Here is a 20224-nt window from a genome sequence, read left to right as displayed (position 1 = left end):
TGTTTTTCTGGAACTCTCACTTTTTCTATGATCCAACAGATGTTGGAAATTTGATTTCTGGTTCCTCTGCCTTTTCTAAATCTAGCTTGAACATCTGGAAGTTCTTGGTTCACGTACTGTTGAAGCCTGGCTTGGAGAATTTTGAGTACTACTTTGCTAGCATGTGAGATGAGCGCAATTGTGTGGTAGTTTGAACATTCTTTGGCATTGCCTTTCTTTGGGATTGGAATGAAAACTGACCCTTTCCAGTCCTGTGGCCACTGCTGAGTTTTCTGTTTGCTGGCATATTGAGTGCAGCACTTTGACAGCATCATCTTTTAGGATTTGAAATAGCTCAACTGGAATTCCATCACCTCCACTAGCTTTGTTCATAGTGATGCTTCCTACGGCCCACTTGAGTTTGCATTCCAGGATGTCTGACTTTAGGTGAGTGATTACACCATTGTGGTTTTCTAGGTCAAGTAGATCTTTTTTGTATGGTTCTTCTGTGTATTCTTGCCACCTCTTCTTATATCTCTGCTTCTATTGGGTCCATACCATTTCTGTCCTTTATTGTGCCCATCTTTGCATGAAATATTCCCTTGGTATCTCTAATTTTCTTGAGGAGATCTCTAGTCTTTTCCATTCTATTGTTTTCCTCTATTTCTTTGTATTGATCACTGAGGAAGGCTTTCTTATCTCTCCTTGCTATTCTTTGTAACTCTGCATTCAAATGGGTATATCTTTCCTCTTCTCCTTTGCCTTTAGCTTCTCTTCTTTTCTCAGCTATTTGTAAAGCTTCCTCAGACAATCATTTTGCTTTTTTGCATTTCTTTTTCTCTTAGATCTGATAGAGTGCCTGGATCCATGTAATAGACACTTCTTATTCTTGAATTATATTTTTAAGATATAGATCTCAGTGCTAATTAACATATAACCGATCCTTGGGAGAAAACCAATCCAGTTTTTGAGCTCTGGGCACAATGTTAGGAATGGGTAATTGCATGAGTGTGAAGAAGATATAACTAATTTGGGGACTTCGAAGCCCCACCAGTATGCAAATAATTCAAGAATAACACAGAATAGTTTTCATTTCCACAACTGGTACTCTCTCTAATCGCTACAGTATGTATTTTCCGACATTCATCTCTCCTGATTCTCGGTTTTATTGATCATTAATGCGTCAAATGAGGAATACAGAATAAATGTCTGTCAGTCAAATACAAAAAGATACCTGAGTGCAGTTTTTCACTGACATGCAGATAGTTTCTAGGAACAAGTGACATAAGCATTTTTGAAAAGGCAATGTAAATATTGCATTAGCTCTGGATCTCCCAGTTCCTCAGCTGCAAGAAGTAACAGCAACTTGTAAAGGTTAAACTGAGTGAAATTGTCTTCAACCAACTTGAGGGCATTGCAGAAAGCAAAGGTGTATTTCTGTGAATAAACTGAATGTACAGTTCAATACATACAGTTCAACACATTCATGTTTGCAGGGCTATTTGAGGTATTATAAGTGCTGGTACAAAATAATAAAAATGCAGATAGAACTATCAAATTCATCAGCTGCTACAATAAATTCAGATGCTCTCCAGAGCTGGCAAGGTGATGTCAAGAAAGTTAAACTTGAAGAATGAGTCTTGGATTTCTAAATGAGATCAGGGAAAAAAGAAAGCAGAGTTAATAGATGAAATCTAGACTGAAACGACCAACATTATGGCCTACATTTTGAAGAGAGGTGAATAATCAGTTCTTTCTGCTTGTTTTAAAATTGTTCCACCAAGAAACTGATGTTGTTGTATGCTCTTTATTTTTTGGTTTATTTAGCCTTCTTCAACAGTCATTGTTAGTTCAACAGTATAACATATGGGGTACATTCTTGCAAAATAAGGACATAGCTGTATCAGTTATGCCATTAGTACATTTGTTAATACTCTTCCTTTTATAAGGCAAAGCACAGTTTGTAACACTATTTCAGATTATCTATAAGATTACTAATAGTGAGTGGTATATACTTAAGGTAGGAAACCTGCTCTCTGATATAACTGTCTTTAAACTATAATAGTCTTCTTAAAATATTACCATTCTGTAATTAAAAATAAAGCAATATTTTAGTATAATGTTAGGCAATAGTAATAACTACCCTGTCTGAGTAAATGTGCACATACACATAAACACTAGCGTACTTTAAGAAGTTAAGAAACATATTAATATTCTGTGAAAATATATAAATAAAATATGACCTGGAATGAAATTACTGTTATGTACAAAAAAAGGAAAACTAGAATCTTTCCCTTCCCAATCTGTTGATTCTAACAGCTTATAAACCTACATTACATCATTTGGAGTGCAAGGATTATTTCAAATTTGGAAAACAATAAAGAATAGTATGATTCAACTTCCTAAGAAAAGCAGTATGTATTAAGTTTGAAGATTAATGTTCATTCCAATGTTAAAGAGACATTCTTTTTAATTTCCTTAGAGAGATACTTGTAGTGTCTTTTATGAAGGAAAAATGCACCTTTAACATAGTAAAATGTTTTTTACATTATTTGAAAATATTAGAAAATAAAAATATTGTGAAGATATACTATTCCAATATATATGAGTTTCTTTAGTATTGTTATATAAGGAGTGAAATACTTGAACTAGTATGGTAAATATTTTGCTTCTGAGCACATGCTTGTTTCTCTCTGTCTTCATTCTCTTTGGCATTCTTTGTTTTCTATTTCCCTATTTTCCGACTTCTCTTTAGTTTTTTCTAATAGTCCTGGCTTTTCTACATATCTTACTTAATTAGCTGAATGTCTTTCAATTTCATTTCACCCTCATTTTCAATAAACAGCCGTTTCTACTATGTGAATATCCAACTGAACTTTCTCTTCTAACTTTTCTCAGAAAGAAAAGTGTTTTCTTTCTGAAATATAGTTATCTCTTTAGCTTAAATACATATGTATATTATATAATCACACACTTGAAGAATATAGATTCACAGAGTTCTATGGAAATTCAATATATTATTGATGTACTGTTCAGCAAGCTCATGAAATGACAAAAAATGAATCATATTTCATAATTAGTATCTTACATAGCCTCTGGTGATTCTGACTTAGCCGCATTGATCAGTGTTTTATGACTACTCCATTTCTTCTTCTGGGCAGTCTTGAGGAACTACAGAAATGGAAGTTAAGGGTACATTAGAAGCATAGACCCTGCCAGGCTGCCTTCATAGTAAATCTTGGTCACGGTGTGTGTGCCTATTGTGGAGCAAGTGATGACTGCCCAGACAGTAACATGGTGGGAATGGGGAGTGCTGGAGATGTGTAGGATTTTGCTTCTAGGCTCTGGTCACCCACCTAGCTGAAAGCACAAGCTGGTTCACAGAGGGCTGTGCATTTAAGCAGTCTGGTCCACCTGGAGCACAGCTGGCTGCACTGGCTCCTCCTCTGATTGCTCTGCCTCATGGGAGGCTAGCACATAGTCTCCCGCATAGCGCACCTGCTGTGCCTTTTCCAGGACCACTGACTCCTCTTCTTCATCTTCCACAATAGTCAAGTCGACGTTGCTGTCCAAGGCTGAGTCACTCCCTCTCGAGGCCGCCATCCCAGCATCCCCCTCCGTGCTCTTCCCTTCCACCAGGGCACTGGTGAGGGATGCTTCGGAAAGACCCTCTGCAAACGAGCTCTCCTCGTAGTCGTTGGCCATCTCACTGCTGGGCATGTCTTCTGATTTGGTCTCATTCTCTGCTGGGCTTTCTCCCTCTCGGATTTTCTTTCGCCCAAAAGTGAGAGGAGAGACCTTGAAGGGGGAGCTTTTCCCTGAGGATATTTTCTGGTGATTGGAAGTGAGAGATTTCTTAATCTTCTCTCTCCTCTCTACAGATACGATCTTTGTCCCCAGCTTGTTCATCTTCTTCTCAATGTTCTGGCGAGAAAATGCCTTTTTGAGGCTATCCACTTTCCGGAGACTGGATCTTTTTATTCTCTCTGCCCTGCTCTCTTCCATCTTCTCTTCTGCACTGTCTTCGAGGGCCTCCTCATCGTGGGGCAATTCATCATCGGACGAGAGGTCCACGGTGTGCAGAGTTTCCTCCAGGGACTTGTTTTCATCAGCGTGCTCCCCCTCCTTCCCTTCCCCTGGGCTGGAAACTGGCTCTTTCACAAACACACTGGCAGGGATCTCATTTTCTTCCTGAAAAGATGGGCAGTGTAGATTTCATGTTAATAACACATGTCACAAATAGTCCTGAACTGCTGTAATTTCTGTGTTATGTGTTTTAGCATGACAGAAACCCAATGTCTGTGGCTTTAGCTTTCTAGAATATGAAGGGTTCATTCTAAACTGATCAAGTCATTCGGCCTCAGGCTGGGTAAGGCCAAGGGTTGCCTGTTGGGAATATTATGAGGGCATCTGGCAAGAGCTCTATCAGTGACAGGCAGGGAGGGAAGTGGGCTGTGGTGCAGATAGACCAGGAAGCTGCCTAGATAAAGGAGCTAAAGTAAGTTACTGTGAACTCAGAAGGGCCTCTCTCTCCTACCCTCAGGCTCTATTCCTGCCAAAACCCACTGCAAAAGAGCCTGGAGGTCAAATTAGAAGATAAAAGTGAGGACTTCCCAGTTCTCGCCCCTGCCCCCATCTTTTCCTCAAATGTTAGACACCAACATTTGTTAGACACCACGTTCTCTCCCCAAGTAGAAGTCAAAAGAAAAGGTAGAGTCAACCTTCGTATCTGTTTTAAAATGCACACTAATTTTTCTAATGGGACTTCCCAGGTGGCACTAGAGGTAAAGAATCAGCTTGCCGATGCAGGAGACATAAGAGATGCGGGTTCGATCCCTGGGTGGGGAAGATCCCCTGGAGGAGGGCAAGGCAACCCACTCCAGGATTCTTGCCTGGAGAATCCCAAGGGCAGAGGAGTCTGGTGGGGTACAGTCCATAGTGTTGCAAGGTCAGACACAACTGAAGCAACTAAGCATGCATAATTTTTCTAATGACATAAATTTGAAGTCAAGAAAGGAAGGTACAGCCTTACTGGGGACCCAACTCATGAAGCCCTGTGGTTTAGAACATCTTTTGTGAGCATTATAAGGAGAGGTGATATACTATGGCCGTTTCTGGAGTCATCGGGGGGACACATGCTGCCGGGTATAGCTTATCAAGCCTATCTGTTAAGCAGAACTTCCCTGGGCAAGAATACTTCAGCCCCCACCTAGAGTGAACAGAGAAACTCAGGAATCTGTTCCCCTCCCCTTATTCCCAGCACACCTCTTTTTCCAGCTTCTAGGTGTACAAGGATCTGCCTCTCATTAGGTCACAGGGAGCAGAGCCAGAAAACTTGTCTCCAAAGTGCAAGGGATATGGTTTTCCAGCGTTGCAAAGCATAGAGATTTCAGACAGCCTTGGGTCATACAGCAGAGGAAGCCCTTTGATTTTTATAGTTTTCTTTAAATATAGGACAATGAGAGCCAGCCAGCAAGGTGCCTTCACATTTTCACTGGGAGAAATGGCACTGTGGGCAGAACTTGTGGCAGGAGGCCTGAGTCTCAATCCTTGCTCTACTGTACCGTGGCTGGGAGGCCTTCAGCAAATAACTTAATCTCCTTGGGTCTCAGTTTCTTTCAAATGTGAGCAAGAGGATTTGACCTAGATTAGCAGCTTTCAGACTGCATTCCCAAGTGTGTGAGGGGTTCTGCAAGAATGCTGAGGTGGGCCAGGCTCCAGAGCCCACTGCCAGCCAGGTTTGCAAGCTGAGTCTCAGTGTTACCTGATTATATTGTGGACTGTCCAGTACACTTTCAGTTTGAAAAATAACTGGTTTAGTGAATTTATAAGTTTATGTGGGAGCTAAACTTCTTGCAAAGTTTATGTTAATGGTAAGAGCTTTCCTTCCCATTTGGCAATTCTGATTGACTGAAAAGTCAATAAAACTGGGGTTATGATCACAGATATGTTCTATGGGTGTATACCTTTAACTTCTCCCTACAAAGACTAAGTGAACTATGTTTTAATCTAGAGAAAATAAAAAATCCCTCTCTTTATTAACCACCAAGTAGTATAATTTCATTATTCTCTGAAAAGATACAGCCCCGTGTCTCCACCTTACACACACATACTCATAACAGAGTCCTTTCCATGCGTTGGTTAGAAACAAAGTTTTGGATAGAGCAGAAAGCGGAGCATCTGGTTGAAGAGACTCCTCAGTAGAATGAAGAAATTACAAACTCTGTTCCCCAGAGCTTTCCCCACACTCTCCCATTTTGAATATCACAGAATGTGTCAGAAACACAGTATAATAAAGTAAAAAACTGAAAGGTGCTCGGGATTCCCATGAGTCATTTATAACATGGACCTTTACAGAAAGCAACTCTGCCATGTTACAAGCCTCAATTTGTCTCTTTCTCGTTGATGTGTATTCCCTGAGAGGGTGGGAACTTTTGTCTCTTGTTCACTGTTATGCCTCAGTGACTAGAGTAGTGCCTGAAAGCTAGCAGCTATCTGTTGAATGAGTGTGTGTTGGGTGAGGAGGCTTCCTAAGAGAGCACTGAGGATGGCTGGAGTGGTGCTTGCCCCTCTGTTGGACACTATGAAAGAATGGACTTAGCTCTGTGTCTGGAAGGACATTTGCTGACTGCTGCTGCCACTGGGAAAAGAGAAGAACCAGGCGTATGGGGCTCGATGGTTTTCATTTTTAAGGAAGGATTTTATTCTCAGTGGATGAGTAGCACACTACAGAAATAGCTAGGGCTCCGATACTTAGTCCAGAAGCAAAATTACTTCTGGGATTTGACAAGAGGGTTGGGAAGGTTTGACAGGAGTCACTTGCAGGAAAGGAAGAAACCAAGAGCCCAGTGAAATGTTATTAAAAGTCCTTAGTGAAGAAGGCAGAAAGTCAGGTGGAAAACTGTAAAAATAAGCCTTGGTTACTAGATAAGAAGTACATTTTGTGTAGTATAATCTCAGGATAATCAAAAGATTTCTCTGATAACTTCCCTTTTTCAACCTCCATAAAAGATGGACAAATTATACTTCTAAAAGACTTAAACTAATAATATTTCATTTTTAATACAGTATAAATTTTATGGTCAAAAAAGCACAGTTAACTGTTGAGTCAGACTTTTGTCTCACTTATTGTGCATCCTTTGAGGACAGGTTTGGGAAAAGTCCATTATCAGGTGAATCAGAAGTCATCTGTTGGTAGATCACACCACATGCATGAGGGCAGTTGAGGGAAGGAAGGTGGGAAACCCAACTGAATTCTTTCATACAATGCTGGGGAAAATTGTACAAGAACACTTTGATGCCAACTATGAAAGTAAACCTAGCAGATACAGACATAATCCAGAATGAGTTGGATATGTCTTTATGCAACTGAAAACAAGTGAGATATGTCTCCTTGGCCAACTGCTATGCTTCTGCTGTCATCTTAATTACTCAAGTGGTATTTTGTGTTACATCTACTGGACAGTGTTTATTTTATGATTTCTTCTAATTCTGTTCTGAAGGTCAGTCCTTTCCTTTCACACAGGAATTTGTGAACATCTAAGTATATTAGGTCTTACACTTCCATAATGTTTGTTTAGAAGCTGAAGAATGCTAACACTCTTCAAAATCTCTATTCTTTAATAAAATATATAGATGCATTTGACTATCGAGTGACTGTTAAAGTGGTGGAAATTCAACTTGAACTACAGACAGTGGCTCCTCTGTAACTGCATTGTTCCCCAGGTGTCCAGTCTTACCTGCTCACCTGTCCTTGTTTAGTCCCTAACATACATACCTCATGGAAACATGTGATATTTCACCTGCCTATGGGTGAGGTGATACTTCTGCCTTCAGACTCCTGCTGTAATGTTTTTAATCTATTTTCTCTTATATGTTCTAAGATTGATGGCTCTTTCAAGGGAGAGGATCAAATATCATCCTCAATTCTGTCAATGTTTAACTATGCTGCTGCTGCTGCTGCTAAGTTGCTTCAGTTGTGTCTGACTCTGTGCGACCCAAGATAGCAGCCCACCAGGCTCTGCTGTCCCTGGAATTCTCCAGGCAAGAACACTGGAGTGGGTTGCCATTTTCTTCTCCATTAACTATGCGAGTTACCTATATATTCACTTAGGGTTTGTAACTTCTGAACATGGCATTACGAATCCCTTATGAGTTGCATGGCTTCCATGGGTAGTTCTTCTCAGTAGAGGCCCCTAGTAGCAGTTGACTGCTTTGCAGATTTTTTTGCAAAAAGGTATGTAGCCCCACTGATGCAGCTGCTTCTGGTTCTGACCTTTTACAGGACACTTGCTAAAGTGAAAAGTGTTAGTCACTCAGTTGTGTTCGACTCTTTGTGACCCCATGGACTGTAGCCCACCAGATTCCTCTGTCTATGGAATTCTCCAGACAGGCATGCTGGAATGGGCCATCATTCAGTATACTTTTAACATACATGAATATTAATATTATTTGAATATGTTTTCATGCTTATACCGCGAAAGAGAAAAGGAGTGAAAAGAACTCTTGAGAAGCGGTATTTTTCCTTGCAGTTTCTCTTGTTTGCTGTTCATATTAATTCTTGTTAACTAATAGTCTCCATCTTGTATGTAGATATCAACACAGAGAAACTGGAAAACATTCTGGGCATTTCTTGCATTGATGCTCATGGAAGCAAAGTCTCTTTGCACATAAAAAATAGACACACACAACATTAAAGGAGAAGATTCTATGACTAGCGTTAGAAAAGGAAGCCTACAGTAAGTCATTTAAAAGCTTGAATAGGCAGTTTGCTCTCCTGTCACTAACTTATCTTTTTCATGGTTAGGAAACAACAAAGGTGGTTACATTCCCACAGGGATGTGGTGGCATCCTGGAGGGATATGAGGACCATAAATTTGTGTCCATGGAATGTTTTATCCAATAATCTCTAAATACTAGTTATTAAAATGGAACTATGCCCACCTGACATTCTGATTTATAGGTCTCTTTTACACATTGATGGTTTTCTCCGATTTGTGTTTCTGGAGGTATAGATTGCCAAGTGGATAAAGCCATTGATTAGAACTGCACCCCTAAGGCAGCTGTCAGTGGAATCAGCAAGTCATAAGAATAAAATGCATTAGTTATAATCCCTGAGCAGTCTTTCACATTCTTGAGGATCTAAAAGTTTCATTATTTTTCAGTGTTATCAAGGGTTCAATTCTTTTTTAAGATCACACTGGTTAGGTGTTTTTTGTTGTACACAAAAGTCCTCAAAACAAAAAACAAACCACACTGAATTATTTAAAAGCTCTTGTAGAAAACCCTGTAAACATGAACTTTGCCATAGTGAGATTATAGTGTTTGTTTTCACTCATTTCATAATTCAATTACAATTTATATTATTAATCAAATGAAACCTTTCTAGTCACTTTGTTTCTGAGGGCCTCTGCTCCTTTGATATAAAATGAGGTTAAACTAAATGATTATTGAGGTGCTGGTGGCTCAGATGGTAAAACGTCTGCCCACAATGTGGGAGACCTGGGTTCGATCCCTGGGTTGGGAAAATCCCCTGGAGAAGGAAATGGCAACCCACTGCAGTACTCTTGCCTAGAAAATTCAATGCATGGAGAAGTCTGGTGGGCTACAGTCCATAGGGTTGCAAAGTGTTGGACATGACCGAGCGACTTCACTTTCTAGCTCTAAAATACTTGATTCTGTGATATTAACTTAAATCTCATAAAAAACTTCTTCACAGATTGCAAAAGTGATCTCACAGGTACAAATGCCAAACTTTTTTTTTTTTTCATTCAAGAATCAAAACTGTAGGACCTGAGTTGCATTGGAGAACATTTATTATTTGTTCAAACAGATACAGATTACAAAACAACAGAGGGGGCAACATTTACTCGGAAGCCTTGCATCTGAGAATCTACACTTTTAATATATGAGAGAAGTAATGATTTTTTTGAAGAAATACTGACAATAATCAGTTATTTGTTTAAAATGCCTGAGACAATGCTGGCATTCAGTAAGTGTAAATTATAACATAAAAACTAGTGTTTTGTTTGTCTCTTCAACTAAAGGTCACTGGATAATTAGCATATCAAAACCCAAATCCCCTTATTGGAATATTAATCAATTTGATATAAACATCATGAGTTGTCATATAAATGTGCCTTTGATTACCTATATGCTCATTTCTTCTGAGTCTGTACTAAATTAACGGCTTTCAGAACAGTGGCTTGGGATGAAGTATAGTCTATAAAAAAGTCAATTAAAATAGTCTGAAGATGTTATACTTTTAGCACCTTTCTAAAATTCTGTTCTTATCAAAGGAACTCAAATGATGAATATTTGAACACATTTATAGGCTTGGTTCTCCATGAATATACTCATAGTAAATATCTAACTTTTACTCTTTTCACCCAATTTCACAATTTTATGTGGATGAAAGTGTAAACTGTTCATGAGTACTCTCATTTTGTTCCCTGGATTTGAAATCATTCCCAGACTGCTTTTTCAAATAATCATTATTAGAACTTTAAGAGGCCTTAAGTGAGTATCACACCCTCAGGGCCAGTTACTGTGAAATTCTAGTCTCTTCAATCAACAGAGAAAATTTCCTCTTAACTGTAAATTCACTGATTTTCTGTACAGATTTTATTTTTAGTAAAAGATACCTATGCACTTACAAGCAAAGTATTAGCCTTATTAGTCTTTAGCATTTGCTTTATGATCAGCAACCCCAGTGAGTCTTATTTCATTTATACCGGCTTCTGTCACAGTATTTTGAATTCAAACATAGATCTTAAGCTATTATTTTTAAAAAATATAAAAAGGGAAGCTGCTAAATTTAACAGGGATTTTACAGTTTATTTTATTGCTCAAAAGGAGATGAGTTTTCTCTAGTTTTAGATTCTACTGGTTATAATTTGAAGTAATTGCTAATGCATGAGAGGCTTAACAGCTACAACAATGTTGTAAGTTCAGCACAGAGTTAAATGACTTTTTAAATAGGAAAAATTTCAGAATTAAAAAAAAATGCTAATATATAAGTATCTAGTATATCAACAAACCAACCAACCAAAAGGCACCAACAGATTTTAGACAACATAAGAGGACTTCACAAACTGGAAACATAATCTTCTAAACACTACAAGACTGAATGTGGTCTGGTCAGATGACAGATTTTCTTCCCTCACTCTTACTTTTACATTAATTTTTTTTTTTGTCTGAAACCAGAAAAGCAATGGATTTAATAAGGGAAAGTCTAGCATAGGGGTCAAGTAGACCAAAAGTGACAAACAACTTCAAGACCTGAAGTGGTGCCTGGTACAGTCTCTGCCCTCCTCACTCTTCAGGTCTAGAAAGTATCTACCCTATGCCCCAGCACAGTGAAGACTATGCGGCTACTAGAAGGGTGTATTTAGAGTAGGCCCTCTGGGCAGAGGCCTGTGCTCTTCAAGGATTTTGCTTTCTTTTGCTCTGGTGGTAACTGATTTCACCAAAGCAGTTGTTATACAATGTATGGCAAGGAGTGGGAGTGAGTAAATGAATGTGTGTGTGTGTGTGTGTGTGTGTAGCTTTTAATAAATAGCACATAAAAAAGCAAAAGCATAGCTGTTGGCAGATCCTAGGTAGGGTGGGATCAGTTTCTTACTAAAAAGCCATATTTCTAACCAGCACAAGTATAGCCGCCTCTCCATGAAAATGTATTTCAGATCCACCCAGGAAGAGCTTCTATTCTTTGAGCTCTTACACCATGACAGTCACTAACCATTTTGAATATGTTAATCCACTTATTTTTCACCCTATGAGAAAGAGATGTGGGAAGAAACATTAATATTTAAGAGCACATATTTTGGAATCAATTAAACATGAGGTTAAATTCCAGCTTCATCACTGCTTACTAAATAACTTCAGACAAGATGTAAGCATCTCTGAATCTCAGCATCCTCATCTGTAAATTGGGGCAACTGAGATAAATGACAGAAAGATGCTTAGCAGATTCTGCAGGGCTTATTAAGAGCTCAAAATACTTTTGCTCTTATTAATATATTCAAATATTAATAAGATGTACAGATGAGGGAAAAGCTAGAAAATGTGCATGCTGCTGCTGCTGCTGCTAAGTCGCTTTAGTCGTGTCTGACTCTGTGCGACCCCATAGATGGCAGCCCACCAGGCTCCCCCATCCCTGGGCTTCTCTAGGCAAAAATACTGGAGTGGATTGCCATTTCCTTCTCCAATGCATGAAAGTGAAAAGTCAAAGTGAAGTCACTCAGTCGTGTCCAACTCTTCGAGACCCCATGGACTGCAGCCTACCAGGCTCCTCCGTCCATGGGATTTTCCAGGCAAGAGTACTGGAGTGGGGTGCCATTGCCTTCTCCAGAAAATGTGCATAAGAGCACATAATTGACCAGCAGTGAAACTAGGATTTGAAACAGTGTCTGTATGACAAAATGTATCTTTTTTCAACCCCTATACTGGACCACTCTATAACACAACTTACATCCATTGGCATAATGAATATAGTAATATAAGAACTGAAATGGATATAATAATTTACTACTCTAAAACCCCCTACTTTATTTTTTTTCTAGTCACTGCAATTTAATTTTTAATTTTTTTTTATTTTTTAAAAATAAGTTTATTTATTTTAATTGGAGGTTAATTACTTTACAATATTGGTTTTGCCACACATCAACATGAATCCGCCACAGGTAAACACTGTGGAGTTCCCCATCCTGAACTCTCCTCCCTCCTCCCTCCCTATACCATCCCTCTGGGTCGTCTCAGTGCACCAGCTCCAAGCATCCAGTATCATGCATCGAACCTGGACTGGCGATTCGTTTCATAGATGATATTATACATGTTTCAATGCCATTCTCCCAAATCATCCCACCCTCGCCCTCTCCCCCAGAGTCCAAAAGACTGTTCTATACTTCTGTGACTCTTTTGTTGTCTCCCATACAGGGTTATCATTACCATCTTTCTATATTCCATATATACGTGTTAGTATACTGTACTGGTGTTTTTCTTTCTGGCTTACTTCACTCTGTATAATAGGCTCCAGTTTCATCCACCTCATTAGAACTGATTCAAATGGATTCCTTTTAACGGCGGAGTAATACTCCATTGTGTATATGTACCACCGCTTTCTTATCCATTCATCTGCTGATGGACATCTAGGTTGCTTCCATGTCCGGGTTATTATAAACAGTGCTGCGATGAACATTGGGGTACACGTGTGTCTTTCAATTCTGGTTTCCTCGGTGTGTATGCCCAGCAGTGGGATTGCTGGGTCATAAGGCAGTTCTATTTCCAGTTTTTTAAGGAGTCTCCACACTGTTCTCCATAGTGGCTGTACTAGTTTGCATTCCCACCAACAGTGTAAGAGGGTTCCCTTTTCTCCACACCCTCTCCAGCATTTATTGCTTGTAGACTTTTGGATAGCAGCCATTCTGACTGGCGTGAAATGGTACCTCATTGTGGTTTTGATTTGCATTTCTCTGATAATGAGTGATGTTGAGCATCTTTTCATGTGTTTGTTAGCCATCTGTATGTTTTCTTTGGAGAGATGTCTATTTAGTTCTTTGGCCCATTTTTTGATTGGGTCGTTTATTTTTCTGGAATTGAGCTGCATGAGTTGCTTGTATATTTTTGAGATTAGTTGTTTGTCAGTTGCTTCATTTGCCATTATTTTCTCCCATTCTGAAGGCTGTCTTTTCACCTTGCTTATATTTTCCTTTGTTGTGCAGAAGCTTTTAATTTTAACTAGATCCCATTTGTTTATTTTTGCTTTTATAAGCTGTGGTACATATACACAATGGAGTATTACTCAGCCATTAAAAAGAATACATTTGAATCAGTTCTAACGAGGTGGATGAAACTGGATCCGATTATACAGAGTGAAGTAAGCCAGAAAGAAAAACACCAATACAGTATACTAACACATATACATGGAATTTAAAAAGATGGTAACGATAACCCTGTATGGGAGACAGCAAAAGAGACACAGATGTATAGAACTGACTTTTGGACTCTGTGGGAGAGGGAGAGGGTGGGATGATTTGGGAGAATGGCATTGAAACATGTGTAATATCATGTAAGAAACGAATTGCCAGTCTAGGTTCGATGCAGGATACAGGATGCTTGGGGCTGGTGCACTGGGATGACCCAGAGAGATGGTATGGGGAGGGAAGTGGGAGGGGGGTTCAGGATTGGGAACTCATGTACACCTGTGGCGGATTCATGTTGATGTATGGCAAAACCAATACAGTATTGTAAAGTAAAATAAAGTAAAAATTTAAAAAAAAGTCCTTGGGGGCTGTTTGCTAAGAGGCTCTGAATGGAGCTGAACACACTGCTTTGGATTCTTGTAGCCTCTACAATGGTCTTGAGCCTGTTTCACCTTATCCTCACTATATGGAGAAATCCTATAATTTCTGGTGGCAGTTTTACACCTGTCAATCCACTGTGACAAAAAGACCATGGCAGGGCTTCACCAGCAGGACATGTTTTTAAGTTTCCAATAGTTGTTTTTTTAAAAATGTTATATTTACAGTTCCCTTGAAATTTTTAGTTACTTATCTTCCCCCATCCCTCCCTCCAGCACCCACAGAACGTCCGTGGCAAAACAAAACAAAAACTGATCCCAGCATATTGTGATTTCCTCTACTAGATAAATAATTTCTTGTTTTTCCTCCTTCACTGAGGGATAGGACAAGAGATAATCTCTCTGATTCATACTGGAAGGAGGGAAATTTCCTTTGATGACTCAGATTTAAACAGGTCTGTACATGTTTGGTTTTGTTTGGAGATCAGTATTTAATTTAGAAATGCCTTGAGAGTTGAGATTTATAATATCTTTCAGGCTAATAATATAGGGATCTTGTATGACTTGGGAAAGGCAGTTACCATATCTCTCTTCAGTTCATCTGGTGCATGAAAAGCTATTTCATTTGCATTAAAAGCTAAAAAATTTCCGGACCGCAAAAGCCTGCAAGGTATAGGAGGACATCAGCTGCCTGAAGCTTTATAACATTAAGTGTAGTTTGGGGAGGACAAAAAAGCAGCAAGATGAGTCTTTCTTTCCTTTTATGGAGGAAGGGGGCTTAGGTTCTGACTTGGCAGAGCAGATTCATTTAGAAAAAGAAGGCTCCCTCGGTTTAAATTCCAGTTTCTAAATCTCTTTGGGGAGATGAAGGCTCTTCTTGTGTGCCTTTCACAATCAAACAGTTGGTTAGAGCCTCGCCCCTCCATGGCTTTGAAATCCTCTCCTATTCACATGGTCACAACTAGACAGCCCTGGGGCAGGGATGGCAGTTGCTTCCTGGGCTCTGCACTGGCTGGGTTCCACCGGGCGGAAGGGCTTCCAGCATTAGGCAGGGCTGCCCTTGGATTGACAAATGCCCACTACTTGGCGGAACAACAGCCCCACGCAACCTCCCTGTCCCCAAATAGCCTTTTGCTACATTAATTGCATCATTGAGGCATTAAAAAATTAAGTGGTCTTTTTATTCCAAGGCAACCATTTGAAGAAGAAAATATTCTTTATAACTATTTTACTTTACAGTTATGGTCTCTCTGAGTAATGACAAGCATATCTAGCATGTGTGTAGAGTTATGCTCTATAGTTTTAGTGCATCATTTGCTAGAAAAGAGTGCAACAAGATTTCTTTGTCCAAAAGTCTTAATAGGAAGAGGCTATTTCATTTCTAATGGAATCAGTCATCAATACTTAGTTCCCCAAACACTGGTGACCTTTGGACAAAGGGATGCTTTAAAAAGTTATAAATTTGACTTGTTGCTTAAAAAAAAAAAAACAACTTACACGATTCCCTCATTTCCACAAAGAGTTAATAAATAGCCGCTGAATTAATTTGCCCTGTCCAACTAACAGCTGCAGTCAGAGTCCCACGTTCACAATGCAGAGAGACAAATGAGTTTGACTAGGGTGCCTGCACCTGCTCACCTTCCCAGCCTGTACGGAGTGCATCCACTTGCTCTTGACAAATGACTCCACCCTGCTAACTCATGAGGCACCGGCCTTGGGTTTAGGCTGCAGTTATCCGGGAAATCCCCACCCTCCGTGTGCAGATTTCACAGGCAGAGAGGACAATGCCTTGTGTGTGTGTGTGTGATCTCTGACAGGCAGGACAAATGTACAAATGGCTGGGAGAGCCAGGCAGACTGAGATCTTGGATGCTGAGGAGGCCCAGCTGGGTGGGAGGAGAGCAGGGGCACTGACCTGGAAGATGAGCACTTTGAAGTGGTTGCGACGGAGGAGCTGGGCGTGGTTGTTTTCCAGACGCTTCACCTGCGCGCTCTGCCTCTCCATGCGCTCCTTGACGGCACGCGTGTGCGCGCTAACCTTGCGCGACTTCTCCAGCAGCTTGCTCACCGTGTTGCTGGTGGAGGCCTGGTACTTGGAGAGCTTGGTGAGGTCGTTCTGGATACCCTTCACCGAGCCCTCCAGGCTGATCTGCCGCTGCTCCATCTTATGCTGGTTCTCCTGCACGGCGTCTAGCATGTTCACCAGTTTGTCCAGGAGCGTGAGCACCGTGACAGCGTTCACCTGCGAGTTGTCCCGGATGGCTTCCTCCGGGCTCCCCAGATGCAGGCTGGGGCTTGGCGTGGAGGACGGTACCGGACTGGAGCTGGCCGGCTTCTCGGGCCGCATATTGGGACCTGGGTGCTGGAACTTTTCAGCTTGTACAGCGTCCTCCCCCATGGCTCTTGCACAGGTGGGCACTTTCCTCTGGCCCCGGTGAGAAGGACTGGTGGTGAGAAGGACCAGCTCGCCCTCTGGTTTGAGCTCGGAGCACCGCTCTCTAGGACTGGCAGAGGTTCAGACAGTCAACAACTGGCTACACTGATCAGGGGAACCGCATTCCAGCTGCTCTTAAAAGACCTACTCCACCCAGTGGGAGGCGAAGGATACAGAACTGAGAACCACTCAGGGTTCAGAGGCATGTACACAGCTTCCTAATCGCGTTCTCCTTGGCACAGGGCACTTTCCTGCAGGTTTAGCTTTTCTTTCCTGTGCCTCTTCCTTTTTAAGAATAAGTTCAATGTCATATTTCACTCCTGACTTCATCTAGAGGCGGAGAAAAACATGCTAATTTGGCCCAGGGCCACAGCCTCCAATTGGCTAAAGCTAGTAAACTTTTCTCTGGCAGCTATGCTAGTATGCTGCACAGTGCCTTTTTTTTTTTTTTTTCCTGGATACAAGTTATTGTAATGGAAAGTATTGTTTGCCTTTGCCCTGGAACAGACTGATGGGCTTCAGAATGCCTGGTGTCCACAGAAAGAGGCCAAATTTAAAGGGTACTTGCAGTCAAGCCCGTAGTGTTGGTTTTTAATTTTCAAAGGGATAGAAGTAACTGATAATGACAAGAACAGCCCAGTTCTTCCTCTTGCAATTGGAGATGGAAGATAAAATGAAAGAGACTGAAATTCAGGGATGCTAAAACATCCAATCCTGTTATGGACCGTTATCATGTAATATAGATGGGAACTTTTTGAATAACTACTTTAAACAGTTTCTTATGAGAAGTAAAATTGAAACAAGAAAAGCCAAATAAAAAAGATGTGGTCTGTTTAAGAACCTATCATGCTGATTTATTGTAACTAATTTTGAATCAGGGTGGAGAGGTTTTCTCAAATGCCCACCTCTGCAAGGCATTTATTGACACATGCCCAGAAGTATGACTCTTATGCAGGTTGAGTTGGAGTTTCTGAAGTACTTCTAATGTTTGACATTTCCAAATTCCTGCTCAGTGAAGTGGCACACCTGTTCTGAAAAGTCGCCCTGCTCAGCTGAGCCCTTGGGACATGGGGCTTATTTCCTGAAACGACTTTACATGCTTGAATTGGTTTTAAATGTATCCAGCCTTTGAAAGAGCTTTAGCAGAAAGTTTGTAATAGGCCTTCTATGAACAGTTTTGAGAACAAATGCCAGCTGATTTGGGGGCAGGGATTGATAATGGATAAAGTGTCATTCTTCAATGGCAGCATCTACATGTGAGCCAGTCAGTCAGTAGGTCATTCATTGTCACATTTATTGAACACGTGAGTTCACACTGTCTGCTCAGTTCTTTGCTTGGTGAACTGTCTAGAGGATACTCAAGTGGTCTAAGACCCTGTCCTCAGTGCGTATGCCTGCTAATTAGGGAGATGAATCAAAGATTTTACAGAGGCCCCCAATTTTCTTCAGATAATTGGTACCCCCCAAACCCACTTAAATCGAATCTTTTAAAAATAGGGAGGAAAAAAGTAAAAGCGTTTGCTTGAGACATTATCTTTAAAAAATGTAAGAAAATTATTAAAATTGATTTACCTTACATTTAACAAAACTTAGTTGGTCGGTGATGTGTTAAATATTAGAACAAAAGCTGAATCAAGTGTTGATTTTGAGAAGCATAATTTTCTAACAAAATTATATGGTATCATGACACAATATCCTTTTTACATTTGACTTCTGTGGGCAAATCATAAAGAGGGTCATTATTGCAAAAATATTTGAGGGCTTCATCAATTTTCCAAGAGCCTCTCTTGAATTTTGACATTCTAATCATTCCCTTTTGAGGCAGTTACTGTGCCATCATCTGTATGAATTTTTTTCTTCTACAAATGTTAACTATTCCAGCTGCTGATTCTCATTTCCCAGAAGAGTTGCCCACAATTCAAGGGCTTCTCTAATGTTACCTTCATCAACTTCATGATTTCTTAACATGTTTTGAAAGATTTGCAATTTCATGCTATAATCACTTTGCCCTGATTTTGCCTTGATTTGCACTGATTTTGCATTGCATTGTTGGAGCCTGTATAATCAGTTAGATGAATAGAGACATTAAAAACATGGAATGAGATGGGAAACGGAGAGAGGCTAGTTGTTAAACAGGAAAAAAGGTTTGCAGGTGGCTTATTTATTTTTTTCAAAATTAATTTTGAATAACACAAGTAACAGTTGTCTATTGCTGTGGAAGAAACCAGCCTGAAATTCAGTGGCTGAAAACAACCATCATGTGTTTTCTTTACTCATGATTCTGGGATTGGCGAGGCAGGGCTCAGATGGAATGGGTTATCTCTATTAGACATATTCACCTAGGCATCTGAGATGGTCTTAGTCTCATGTCTGGCTCCTTAACTGAGATGAATGGAATTCTGGGATTTCTCTGTCTGCTATCCTTAAGCCTCCAGGGACTCTCCCTCTGATCCCTCTAGTAGAGAACCAGGTTCCCAAGCAGTGGAAGCAAAATCTGCAGGATCTCTTAAAGCTAGGCTCTGGAACTCTGTCCCCTTGTCACTTTATTCACATTCTGTTGGTCAGAGCAGGTCAGTCAGTTTCAAGGGGACAGGAAATAGGCTTCATTTCTTTAGGGGAGGAGCAGCCAAGTCCCATGATACAGGTTGAGCAGCATGGCTAAGATTGTTGTAGCCATCTTTGGAGACAGTCTGCCTCAGCATGAATATACTTTTTCTTTCAAAAAACTATTACAGATAAAACCAAAGGCCCTATTAGTCACCATTTTTGTTTCCTTTCCTTTTGCCTTTTGTCAGAAATAATCATTTTTATGCATTTGGAGTGAATGACTGGAAATTATAGGTGATCGATTCTGTAGTGGGCTTCTCAGGCATCTCGGTGGTAAAGAATCCGCTTGCCAAGCAGATACGGGTTTGATCCCTGGGTCATGAAAATCCCCTGGAGAAAGGAAATGGCAACCTACTCCGGTATTCTTGCCTGGGAAATCCATGGACAAGAAGCCTGGAGGGCTACAGTCCTTGGGGTCACAAAGAATCAGACACAGTTTAGTGAGTAAAACAACAACAACAGATTCATTAGTGACTAGTTTCATGTTATGATGTAATTTGCTGTGTTGCCCAACCGTATAATCACAGGATCCATGAGGGGCTGTTTAACAATATAATGGGAACCTGTCCTGTACAAGATAGCATATGACTAAGTAATAGTGTGTGACATAAATTCTAAGGGCATTGAGAGTTTATACAAGAAGAAAGCAAATGCAATAAAGGAAAGCACTGTTGGTGAGTTAGAATTTGAGGAAACCCTGAGCCGATACAGTCACTTTCTACCTGATCTTAAGCCCTATTTCTGTCTGAGAGAGATTAGTGAAATTCAGCAATCAACTCTTAAGAGAAATTTTTGAAATGTTAAATCTACTTACTGCATACTGTCATGTTCCTTAAAAATTAGGTAATGGAGTTAGACATGATAACAATAGCAGATAGGAGGCTCTTAGAAGTTTTTGAACATGTG

General features: G+C 40.3%; 1 protein-coding gene across 1 annotated transcript; it reads right to left on the bottom strand.

Moving 5' to 3' along the window:
* Positions 1 to 1778: 1778 nt before the first annotated feature.
* CAVIN2 (caveolae associated protein 2) lies at positions 1779 to 17000 on the bottom strand. Its single transcript, XM_040228898.1, has 2 exons — positions 16193 to 17000; positions 1779 to 4170 (listed from the first exon to the last, which is right to left on the bottom strand). Exons 1-2 carry the CDS (start codon positions 16673 to 16675, stop codon positions 3376 to 3378), a joined length of 1278 nt encoding a protein of 425 aa, XP_040084832.1. The 5' UTR covers positions 16676 to 17000; the 3' UTR covers positions 1779 to 3375.
* Between the last annotated feature and the right edge of the window lie 3224 nt (positions 17001 to 20224).

This window comes from Oryx dammah, unplaced genomic scaffold (genome assembly GCF_014754425.2).
Source record: "Oryx dammah isolate SB20612 unplaced genomic scaffold, SCBI_Odam_1.1 HiC_scaffold_27, whole genome shotgun sequence".
NCBI classification, from domain to species: domain Eukaryota; kingdom Metazoa; phylum Chordata; class Mammalia; order Artiodactyla; family Bovidae; genus Oryx; species Oryx dammah.
The sequence above is the reverse complement of the archived record's forward strand: the minus strand, read 5'-3'. Positions and strand labels throughout refer to the sequence as shown.